General features: G+C 45.5%; 1 protein-coding gene across 2 annotated transcripts in view; it reads right to left on the bottom strand.

Moving 5' to 3' along the window:
- EGFLAM (EGF like, fibronectin type III and laminin G domains) overlaps positions 1-13,026 on the bottom strand; it is a 699,898-nt gene that overhangs the window by 156,158 nt on the left and 530,714 nt on the right. For both annotated transcript variants that reach the window (XM_085631113.1, XM_085631115.1), the window contains exon 12: positions 6,761-6,905. In XM_085631113.1, coding sequence (XP_085487239.1) covers positions 6,761-6,905 — 145 coding nt within the window. The remainder of the gene's footprint in view (positions 1-6,760; positions 6,906-13,026) is intronic.

The following is a 13,026-nucleotide window of genomic DNA, read 5'->3' as shown; positions in this document are numbered from 1 at the left end:
AGGAGAGTCCACACACTTCCAGGCTTGTTTTCAGCAGCCGCGCAACAATTTGGATCTAATAGGGGAATTCTCCTCAGACCCTGAGGGAAAAGGATGAGCCATGGCCTCAGGCTCCTACAGATGGCAGCACACTGGAAGCTTCACAAGAACTCATTTGGATCTTACGCTCATCGCTGAAACGTGTAATGGATTTAGATCTGGAAACTCACAGACTCAGGTACAAATGGCTTGATTACTAAGATCGACAATTATGCTTAAGCCATCATCAAGGAGTACCTGGTATAACTGACTCAACTGCCCCCATCAGAGCTTTCTGAATGCAACATTTCACTGCATAACCCAGAAGGAGGAAATGGGGGGAGTGGTGGAATACAGATACGGTAGAGAAATAGAGAAATGTACTAAGTTTTACAACGTTGACATTCTGGCATATATATATTTTTACATGAAATATTATGTTATGTTGTGATATGCAGATTTGTAGAACACACTTTCACCTGGGAGGGTATCCTGGCACTGAGCAGGTGTGAGTCTAGTCACCACTCTAAAAGCCAGGTCCTGAGCTTTTTGCGGAATTCAAGAAGTGAGGAAATGGCTCTTATGTGTAGCCGCAGGTCATGCCATGCTTCAGGAGCAATGTAGGAGAAAGCGCAACAGCCGGATCTGGTTTCCTGTACGCATGGGTTTTGTGCAAGGAGGAGTCTGGACAAGCAGAGGTGTGTGGACAGTTTGTAAAAGCCGATGCAATTATGGATGAATGGCGTGCCAGTATTATGTAGTGCCTTGGAAGTGTAGGTGAGAAGTTTGCATTGTGTTTGTTTGTCAATGGGGAGCCAGAGGAGCTCCTTCAGGTGTGGTGTGATGTGAGTGCAGCATAGGAGACTGAGAGTGATCCTGGCAGCTGAATTCTGAATGGTCTGGGAACTTCGCCATCACTTTCAGCCACACCACTGAACTCCCGTGGTCAGACCACCGATGCATCCACTTCACCTTCAGAGCACTCACCATCCACAGACCCCAGCACCTGCTCCCACGAAGAAACTGGACCAAAATCACCGACGACCAGCTCACCTCTTCTCTCAGCAGCTCCACCCCAACCACCGCAGAAGACGACGACCCCAACACCGCAGCCCGAACTCTGCACAGATGGATGTCTGACGGCGCCAACACCATAGACCCCCTCAAGAAGAAGAACAACACATGCACCAAGAAAGCCAGAGGGTTTACCACCGAGCTTTGAGAGTCCAGACGCACATGGCGCCGGCTCGAAAAGGCCTGGAGGAACTCCAAATCCACCGAAGCCCACAACAACTTCAGAGCCGCTACCAACGCCCACCACCAACTCATCAGAAAAACTAGGATAACAACGATCAAAGACAGAATCTCCACACACGTGCACAACAGCAAAGAACTCTTCAGCATCATCAAGGAGTTCACCCAACCCACCAGCGAGTCTACTGACATTCCTCCATCACAAGACCTCTGCAACAAACTCAACACCTTCTTCCACCACAAAATCAAGAACATTTACGACAACTTCGACGAAGACAACCAACACACTGAACCCTCACCAGCCACCCCGACACCCTGAAGCCAACGATTGACAGCTGGACAGCCCTCACCACTGAAGACACACTGAAGACAATGAAGTCAATCCACTACGGGGCCCCCACGGACCCCTGCCCCCACCACATCTTCAACAGAGCCACCGACACAATTGCATCCATGCTCCGCCACACCATCAACCGCTCCCTGGCGAACGCCTCCTTCCCCAATGACTGGAAACATGCCGAGATCAACCCCCTCCTGAACAAGCCCTCGGCGGACCCCACCGACCTAAAAAACTACAGACCCATCTCCCTGCTCCCGTTCCTAGCGAAAGTCATCGAGAAAGCCATCAACAGCCAACTCGCCACCTTCATCGAAGAGCACAACATTCTCGAATCCTCCCAATCCGGCTTCAGAAGAAACCACAGCTCTGAAACCGCCCGCCTCGCCGTAACAGACAACATCCGCTCCCTACTGGACGAAGGAGAAATAGTAGCCCTCAGCCTCCTCGACCTCTCAGCGGCCTTCGACACAGTCTCCCACCGCACCCTAACACGCAGACTCTATGAAGCAGGGATCCAGGACAAGGTCCTCGACTGAAACCGCTCTTTCCTCTCCAGCAGAACACAGTGGGCCAGGCTCCCTCCTTTCCTCTCGGACCCTACACCAACCACCTGCGGAGTCCCCCAGGGGTCCTCCCTCAGCCCCACGCTCTTCAACGTTCACATGGCTCCGCTCACCCCCATCGTCAGAACCCACAGACTCAACATTGTTTCATACGCAGACGACACCCAACTCATCCTCTCCCTATCCAACGAACCCAACGCATCCAAACACAACTTTCAAGAAGGCATGGAAGCTGTCGCCAAATGGATGAAAAGCAGCTGCCTACAACTCAACACCGACAAAACAGAAGTACTCATCAATGGCCTAAACCCCGACGCCTGGACGACACCTGGTAGCCCCCTCCCCTCAGAAGCCCACCCACCCCCACGGACCACCCACGCAACCTTGGAACCATCCTGGACTCCGAGCTCAAAATGGACCCCCTCCTTGATGGACTGGAACCAGCACCCCCCCCACCGCCTTGAGACCCTTACAATTGAGTAGTCGCACTTAACAAACACGTGATTGATTGATTGATTGACTTCTGGAGAGTTTGTTGTTGATCTTGGGATAGAGGTTATTCCTGTAGTCCAGCTATCTAGTGACCAGGGCATGTGTGACAGTTTTCTTGGTGCTGATTGGAAGCCTAATGAAAATTTTCCTCAGCATCTTTGGGGTTTTCAAACATGAGGCAGTGACGGAATTGACTTGGGAGATCATGTTGAGTTTGCTGTTGATAAAGATTCCAAGGTTCTTGGCATGGGTGGTGGTGGTGAGTGTCAGTCCTAGCTCTGTTAGACCCCAGGTGGAGTCCCACTGTGAAGTTCTCTTTTCAAATATCATGATTTTTGTCTTGTCAATGTTTAACTTTAGACATTTGATCTTCATCCATTGAGCGATTTCAGTAATGCAGGTATTGAACTTGATCCGGGTACTGGGTGACTTGTCCGTGAGGGAGCGAATGTGTTGCATGCCATCGGCATAGGAGATGATGTTGATGTCATGGGAGCATATGATGCTGGCTTGGGAGAACAAGTATGCGTTGAAGAGAGACTGGCTAAGAGAGGATTCTTGCCGAACTCTACAGATGAGCTCACAAGCGGCCGAGGTGTACGGTTCCAGGCTGACTGACTTGGTCTTTCCAGTCCGGAAGGAGCAGATCCATCAGAGTGCATGTTCTTGGATTCCAATGTCTTGTAGGCATTGGGTGAGGATGGGGTGAAAGTCTGTGTCAAATGCTGTTAAGAGGTAAAGGAGGATGAGGACGACCATGTCTCCTCTGTCCAGAGTCATGTAGATGTCATCCATTGCAGCGATGAGGGCAGTTTTGGTGCTGTGGTTGTGTCTGAAACCAGACCAGGTGGTGTCGAGGAGTTGCTGATCCTGAAGGTATTGAGGAGTTTGTAGTCACTGGTGGTGTTGAGCAGTTGGTGATCGTTTAAGTATTTGGTGAGGTGTCTGTTAATGATTTTCCCTAAAGCCTTGACTGGGATGGTAGCAGGGTGATTAATCTGCTGTTGGTGACCTTTGAAGGGTCCTAAGAGGGTATGTTCAGCAATGGGAGGGCAGTTGCATATTTCCAAGCATCCTGCAAGGTCACAGAAGAAGTGGAGGTATTCAGAGTGGGTGTGAGCATGGTGCTGATGGGATGCAGTCCTCTGAAGTAAGCGTGATGGGGGCAGAGTTCCGATGGGGTCTCTGAGGGAAACGACTTCATGGTGGTGGCGGTTTCTTCTGCGGTGATGACGGGCCATGTGGTTAGCATTGATTCTTTGCATAATATCAGGAGGTGTTTAGCAAGGTATATTGGGTCCGGTTGCGGGCTGAAGTTACTGCAAATGCAGTGATTTTGTTGCTGAAGAATTGAGAGAGATTGTTGTAGAGGTTCTGCAAAGGGGCGATCGAGTTTGAGGCAGCTGACGGTTAGGTGAAATCTTTCACAATGTCGAATATTTCTTTGCTTCTGTTGCTGGCATTGAATGCATATACCTTCGACAAATTCCCCATTGTATTGCTGCAAGCATCCCACTGAACTCTTGGAGACTGCTATGGACATGTTGCCACACACAAAGCCACCTGCATTCTCTTTTTATTTGTCACGCTACCTAACCCTCTGAAAAGAAGGGTCCAACATGCGTTGAGTAAGAGAACCAGTGGTGGATCCTCCCCTGAGCATCGCCCCACTGCTATTTCAGCAGAGCAAAAAATAAAATTAAAATGATAATAACAGGTCGTTATTATCATTTTATTTTTGTATGCAGGAGTTGGGGCGGGGCGGGGCTGGGCTCTGTGACACCAGAGTGCGGGAGGAGTGGTTTGCACTCCTCTAAGTGCACATGATGGTTTGGCTGGCCCTCTGGGGCCAGTCAAACCGCCATGCACACTTGGCATTTTTTTAAAGAAAATTCTATTTCAAGATCTGTCTTTCTGCCACTTTTTTTTACCCTTTCTATTCTTATATGTATGTCCATCTCTTTCTCTGTTAATCTCGCTCCTCATCAGTCTTTTTCTAATGTCCTTCATTGCTTGCCACTCTTGTCTCTCCTCTCATTTCTCCTCATCCTCCCAACTGCTGTGGAAAAAGATTCACAGCAAAATGAATGGAGCACAGGGTATAGAGGGAGTTGCTGCAGCTGGCACTGGTTATTCACCTTGGTCACTTTGTAGAAGGAACCTGAGATCTTTACTTTCTCTGTCACTGATGCTTTACCTCCGTTTTCCTGTGCCTGCATGCCCTAGAAAGTTGCTTATTTTGTAACTGTGCTCAACATGAACTTCTCAGTTATTCATTTCCAGACAGGGGACAGAGTCCCAAATGTTTTATGCACCTAGAGTTCAAATAGAAACTCCAAAACCTAATTCCCAGAATCAGGATTGGAGGGATAGAATCCCACATTGGTTACTTACTTTCCGCCTGTTATAATGAATAGCATGTAGGGAAGCAATGAAGGACCTTCACTTCATCTGTCTTGCCCAAGTTTCTGTACGGTGCCCCAGCTGTGGTTCAGGTCTTCATTTCTGGTTCTACAATTTTCCTCCAGGTGTTCTTTGGCCTCTCTGTCTTCCATTTGCCCTCTGTGGCCCAGTGGAGAGCTATTTTTGCGATGGAGTCTTTTTCCTTTCTGATGGTGTGTCCTATCCATCTCCATCTTAATCTCATAATGATGGTGGCCATGCTCTCTTGATTACATCTGGTGAGCGGTTCCTGGTTGGAGCTGGTTTGCAGACAGAAAATGTGCAAGATTCTTCTCTGGTTACTGGTGTGGAAGATGGACAGTTAATTATGTTAACTTTTTTCAGACAACATTTTGTCATACACCAGCATTCTGACCCATACGAGAGTGTGGACAGAGCACAGGTTTGTTAAAGCCTCAGCTAAGGTGTTGGTGCTGTGCTGAGATGGCCTTCACACAATGTTCATCATCGGGAAATCAATCCTGACTTGGTTCTGTCTGCTCTTGATGCCACTGCTGGCCCCTTCATCAAGGCTGATAGTGCTGCCTAGGTAGGGACACTCTTCAGTCATAGCTAGATCATCTCCAACCACCTGAATGGTGAAGGGTTTAGGATGTTCAGTGGCATGACTTCAGATTTCTTCATGTTGATCTTCAGGTCTACTTGCTGTGCATAAATGTTGAGGCTAAACATTTTTCCTAATTATGCTGGTTCTCCAGTGTAGAGAATAAGGTCCATCTGATGCCTCTGTTTTGGTTTTCAGGTGTGCCATGCATCACCAAGTTGATGACTAGGTTTAAGAGAAACACTGGCATCATGCATTCCTGTCTCACACCGGTCTTGACTTCAAAACTATACTTATCTCCCACCTGGTAGGTAAAATGATCATAGAAGCTCTTGATAATGGGAACTATCTGCTGTGGTATGCCATACACTCTCAGTATACGCAGAAGCTGTTACTGTGGATACTGTCAAAGGCTTCCTCAAAATCAATGAAGTTAATGTATAGTTGTCTCTGCCACTCTGGAGTGCACAGGATTCTACAAACGCACCTACAAATTAGAACATTGTGTCGGTATGGAAGAATCTCAGCATTCTCTGGTTCAAGGACTGGACATTATTGTGAGGATTTCTGTGTGGGCCAACTTGCAAGAGGTGAACACCCACAATCTTAGTGGGAGTTTATGTAAACCTTGCAGGTAGTTTCTCACCCTAGAAACACATATAAATTGGTTGCCGGCAAGAGCAAGGGAAAGTACCTTTCCAGAGTTGGAATGGGAAATGACCAGTGTAAAAAAATATTTTTCCTCTTGATGTAAAGTGTAAGTTGCATGAGGTAATTCAAATTCATGTTTACAGAATTTTAAATGTCAAGAAAATGTGCATGCTTACGTTTTGTGCATTGAGTGAACTATGAAACCCATGACATCACAATGATCTTATTTTTCCAGATGCATTCCTGAAATGCATTTAGAATCCCTAAAAAGTCAGAAATCCAGTCTAAAAGGAGTAACCCTCCTACAGTCGATTTCTGGCATTTTAACGTAGGACTTGGTGAATCAGTCACACACTATTTAGTTCAGATTCTCTGATTCCCATTTAATAAAGAATTCTTAAGTATACGCAGTGGTGGAAGTTTCAATTATGTTACCTGAGATTTGCCTGCCACTGGAGCGTTATCGTCCATGTGAAGTCGCCCGCTCAGTCCGTCTCTGTGAACAGTCACACTGTGCCAGCTGCCCAACTTGATTTTACTTTCACTCGTGATGACAGCAGAACCAGTACCACAGTTAAACCTGAAAAGACATTATTTGAGACTGTCAGTGAAAAAAAAGCAATACGAAATATACCACTCGTGACCACTTCCTTGGTGCAGAGCTGTGGTGAGGCAAACAGCAATGCCCGCCTGTTTCTTGCATGCCTGTGTCATGCACAGAGCTAAACTCAACCCCTGTTCACCAAATAGAGATTGATATTTTTACGTGTTCATACTTTGCCTTACAATTTTTTTCAAGAAATACATTATCAGCCATACAGCTTTTCCATGAAACTGATGCATACTATGTAATGAAAAAAGTGCCCGTTTTGTGAATCTCAACAAAATATTTATAAATTTACATTTCTTTAATTTCAAGACAAACAATGGCATTGAATAACCATTGATATCTTCATCCACAAAAGACACATTTCACTATCCAATCAAACTGGATAGAATGTGATCTCTGAAAATCACAGCACTAGGATGAAAGGTCTGTAACACTTAGTTACTAAAATTCATTTTCAATTATGGCAACCTTATTGTATCCATTAGTTTAATCTTTGAAACAATCTTCATTTAGAACCAAATGTCATCAAATACTAAGTTTGCTTTTTGCTTTATGCTATATAGATGGCTTCCAATGATGCACGTGTATTCGTGATAGCTAACTAGCATAAACAAGCATTGGCATAGCCAATAGGTCTCGCCTTTGGGACCTTATAAGTGTTTAGCTATGCAACAGTTGCATAACTAAATACTTATAAGGTCCCAAAAGCGAGACCTATTGGCTATGCAAAGCGGCCGCGAAGGTGAAAGTGATTGCGATCACGATCAAACATCAAAGCGGCCTTGCGGCCGCGAAAGTGAAAGTAATCACGGTAAAGCGCAGTGCGCACGACCGCGCACATGCACTGTAACTCTAGGCTGGTCTGGTAGCACTTTTTGGAGCCCTCTCAATAAGTCTCGCCAGACCAGTGCATGCGCTGGGTCAGGCGAGACCTAAAAACACATATGTAGACCCCAGGGCAGACCTTCTGTCTGGGACCTTTACTGAGCTCAGAAACAGAAAGTAATTTGAAGCAACAGTTGAATTATAACAGTTTCAGACTCCACCGAAAATTTAGTTTTGAATTAAAGGAACGTTTTCTCGACAATGCTTTACTTTTGTTTTTTAACATGGTTATTTAAATTGTTTAATTATGTGAAGGCTACCTACAGTAACCAGCATTACGTCATGTCATGGATATTTTTCCAATAAATAACTAGTCTTTCAACGATATATTTGTGAATGTTTTGCTTTTCGCAGGTTAGTCGTATCATATTCTGCTCAATATAGTTCAACATCAACGTCTGATCCACTACATTAGCTACATGATCAACTATTTAAGACCATCATGCACATCATATCATCTCTTCTCTAAATAATCCAGATCTAGACACATCAATTGGTTGTATCAATCTCACCTAGTTCCATATGGTTCATAACTCAATTTTGTATTAGTTTCTCTCGAATCCGGGTTAGTCAGTCATTCCACATTACGTAAATTCCAGATTTTGGTCCAGAGTAACTGAACTGGGGGTGCTTCCTGTATCTTCCTCTTCTGAGCTATTGTGAATCTTGCAGCACACACTAGTGTAATCAGTCTTCCCCACGCAGATGTCTGTGTAACCCATTATGTAGAGCAGGGAATCTAGTGGAACACATCCCCCTACAACTTCCTTGATTACTTTCCAGAAGATCAGCAGCATGGGGCAGGTTCACCATATATGTTCCACTATGCCCCTTTGTCCGTAACCTCTCCAGCACATCAGAAGAACCTCCATACATTGCCCCCACCCTCACTGTATAGTGCAAGTGCATTATGATTTTGGACACATTTTCTTTAAACTAGGAGCATTAGGAAGTCCTGTTTGCTCCGGTCCATATTTCTGCCTCCTATATTTCCATATATGTGTAAGACTGCATGGCGGAAGTGGACCACAGAGCTCTATATAGTAAAGTGATGCTCATAGCAAGGCTTTCCAATCGGCATGAGATTTTTTTGAGCCTCCCATATCTTATCTTGGGGAGTTTCTCTAGTGCAGTAACCGTGTTAGAGTGTGTTGGTCTGGCAGAGTTAGGTGAAATAAGGTGGTGCATGTTTGTAGCAGTGGATTCTGCCTTTGTTATATAGGTCTTTAAGTATTAGAGGATGTTCGTTTTTCCATTGTCAGAAGAACCTATACCTCACATCTGGTGCAAAATCAGGGTTGTATGTAATTGGTTTCAAAGATGTTCGGTGTGTTGTCACCTCACCTCTACGGTTTTGCTAAATCCTAGTAGGATAGTGAGATGGTAATGGTATTGAGGGGCAAGGTGATAATTTTTATTTATTTATTTATTTATTTACTTATTAACCCCTTCTGTGCCCGCCCCTTTCCCCGCCCTGTGCCGGCCGTTGAATTAGCGGGCGGGGTCTATGACGAGCTGGACTCGTCATGGGCACAGCGCCACCGCGGCCCATGACGAGTCCAGCTCGTCATGGGCACTGAAGGGGTTAAGCATGCAAATATTGGTTAATATGTCCTAGTGCTTGACACATGTAAGAACTGAGGTTCCCAAGGTAGTATAAAGACTAAAAAAGCCATGTTTAAGACGTTTCCTGGAATGAAGCAAATTCTTAGTAAACCTTAGGTACAGTGGAAGGATATTCCAGCTCACTGTTGTCTGATAAGCAAAGAAGAGGTCATCAAGCTTTACCCTTTCAAATGGCAGAGGAGTCCTGTTGGGTTGGTAGACAAGATATGAGATAAAATGGGATTCTGAAAATGGAATCTCTTGTAACAGATGATAGGTACCTTAAGTAGGTAACCTGCTCAGGATCTATTTGTTAATCAACAGCCCTTAAGTTTGCTTTAAAGTGTTCAAATTAGGCTCCCATCATGGCAGCCCAAGAAGTAGTAGTGCTGCTGCATTATGAAGTAGTTGTAGGTGATTTAAAGAATATTTAGGAAGGTTGAGGTATAAAGGGTTCAAGGAGGTAGCTGACTATCACCTGAATGGACTGACAATGAAAATCCAAAGGGATAAGTGGAAGAATTGTCCTAAATCTTTTAAGATGACAGAACCAGGAAGATGTAGCCTTAGAGATTTGTGTTTCAAAGTTCAGATTTTAATCAAACATACATTCTAGATTGTGTCCTAGCACCACAGAATTTGAGCAGTCTCCCAAGCTTAGGGGTCACCAGGTAGAAGACCGGATGGTAGGAGCTCCTCCCAAAATCAAGACTTCTGACTAGTCAGACTTCAGTTTTAAACAGTGATTAGTCATCCATAAGGCCAGAGAAGTAAGGCAATCACAGATATTAATTGGGTATATTTCCTGATCACCATTTCGTGTCGCAATCAATTGAGTGTTGACAGCATAACCCATAAATTACAGGCCGAAGGATCTGATTCATCTGGCTAAAGGGGTCAAATAAAGATTGATTAGAGTGGGATACAATGGAGTATCTTCAGGAACTCCACCAGATTGCTTTTTTGAAAATTACATAAATGGCTTCAAACAAACAAAATGAGCTCTTTCTGTCAAGTTGGAAGAAAGTAATTTCGGTGCCTTGCCTTCAACACTAGCTTCCACAAATTGAAAAATCAACACTGCATTGGAGATTGTGCCAAAGGCTGCTGATAGGTCTAGCAAAATAAGAGCAGCAGTGCCACTGTAGGAAACTGGAATTTTGCTGTAGTTGTCCTCCACTTTTTGCCCCATTTGTGACTACTAAATGCTGGTTTTCCACTCTGACAGTGCACAGATACCTGCTAACCAGACCTCAGTGCCAGTGCTCTTTCTCCTAAAACCAGTTAAAGTCTAATTGTATCCTGATTGGCAAGGACTTTAGTGCCCCTATATGTCCCTAGTAAATGGTACACCTGGTACCTAGGGCATGGGTGCTAAAGAGGATCACTAATGTCTGCAGCATGTCTTATGCCACCCTAAGGGACCCACAAACACATTACATGCAGTCTGCAATTGCAGGCTTTGTGAATAGATGCAAGCCATTCTGAAAACATGCCATGGCACACTCACCTACTGCCATGCCAAAGTGCACTGCATGTACTATATGTATGCCATTCCTAAAGCAGGCCTTAGAGCCCTAGGGCTGGGTGCATTATAGTATATGTGAGGACATGTATGCACAAGCAGATATGCTCCTGTGATGTCTAACTCTATTACTAGATATTAAAAGTGCACAGGGAAGCCATCTTAAGACATGTACTGACCACTGGTCATTATGAGTTACCCAGCTACACTCATTGAAAATACTGGTGTTTGGTAACAAACTTCTTGTCTTAATAAACCTGTACAGATGCCAGTACAAGATGTATTATGACATGCACCCAGAGGGCACCTTAGAGGTGTCCCCTCTAACTTTACTAGTCTCATATTGTGCTGGCTGACCTGACTCTTCCAGCTTGCCACCACAGATGTGTTCCTGACCCCGTGCCAGGGATAGCCCATGCTCTCCGAGGTAAGAAACAATGCCTTCTCCAGTGGAAGGTGTTCACACCTTCTCAAGCAGGATGGCTAGTGAGATTACCATGTCAAGCATCTGCTGCCTCTGATATGCGACCCCAGCTTCCTCCTGACCTGGAGAATGCCACTCCCTGCCCTGAGGCATACTTGGCATCAGGACAGGTGGGAAATTATATAGTCTGGAGGCGTTTTACACTGTCAGGCTATAACACCCCTAAGGTGGGCTACCTGAAGTGGACACGGAACTAAGGATTTCACCATCTTGGTTGTGGTGAAATTAGGAACTGAGGAACTCTGGGACAGGAATTATGCCCGCTCTTCACAGTAAGTGGTTAATAGGGGGCGTAGTGACCCCAAGGCTCAATAGCCCATTGGCTATTACCCTACACACCCCTAACACTCCTAAATTGAGTATTTAGGGGATCCCCTGGTTCCAGAAGATTAGATCCTGATGACCTGAAGAAATAAGATGGACAAGAAGAGTCACACAGCAAGAACAGACGACCCAGCAACTGACTTGGCGCCAACCCTGCTGGCCTGCCTGCTGACTTCGCCGATTGCACAAGAAGTCGACTTGTCCTGCAGCTGATGAGTCCCCAAAGCCTGAGAGACATGCCAGCCTTCGCCCAGGAACCAAGACATCCCGGCAGACAGCAAAAGAAAGACCAAGAGTACTCCAGCCCTGCCAAAACCTGATGCCGCCAAGAACCACTGTATCCGAGCCACCCAGCCCGTGGCGAAGTGGGTCAACAGTGTCAGCATGGTCCCAAGCCCTCAAAGTACTGAGTCCCCTGTGGAGTGACTCCTTGTGGCCTCCCTGATGTCGCCTGCAGCCTCTGTTGGCAGGTCCCCTCAACCATGAGTGCTGCCGGATGGAGGAATCCAACATGACAAAGACCCTCTGCACCTGGACACCCCGTTCCGAAAGTAGAACCAAAGGTGGTCCCACATCCCTCAATGTCGCAAGAACCAAAGCCACTCGTTGATTTTACCAGAATGGTCATGCAGTCCCCTCCTGCAGCTTCTTTCTATGGCGACCGTTCTCCATTGGATAACATTGGGCACTCAACGCTGTTTGGTACCTCTGTACCCGGACGCCCTAGAGCAACTGGTGGTGTTCTGATGGTGCTGCCTTGGACGTCGCCCACCACACATCTGAACTCCTGGAGAAGTGTCAGGTAAGTCGCTGACATGGACCGATAAACCGCATATGATTTTTTGCCCATTGGTTAACATTGCAGAACTCGAAAATTGCACTGAAAAATATTCCTATTTAAAAATTTACTTACCTAAACGATTTTCTTCTGATGCCTAAACATATTCAAAGATACTTGCTATTTTTATAAATTGGTGTGAATCTCTTTTTTGAGTTGTGTGTCTCATTTATTGACCATTGTTTGTATTTGTAGATGTCTTGCACTCCTCTGTATTAAGCCTAAGGCTGCTCGACCACACTACCCCCCTAACAGAGCACTTAGAGATTGCCATAGCAAGTCCCTGTCCACTCAAAAGGGAACCCCTGGGCTAGTTTCATGGTTTATCAGATTTTTTATATATCACATAAAGAGCCAGCTTCCTACAATTGGAAACTGTTCTTCTTCAATGTGTTAGAATGCATCAGACTCTTAATGTTCCAAATGTCAA

The sequence above is a fragment of the Triturus cristatus genome, chromosome 2_1, assembly GCF_964204655.1.
Source record: "Triturus cristatus chromosome 2_1, aTriCri1.1, whole genome shotgun sequence".
NCBI lineage: Eukaryota > Metazoa > Chordata > Amphibia > Caudata > Salamandridae > Triturus > Triturus cristatus.
The sequence above is the reverse complement of the archived record's forward strand: the minus strand, read 5'-3'. Positions and strand labels throughout refer to the sequence as shown.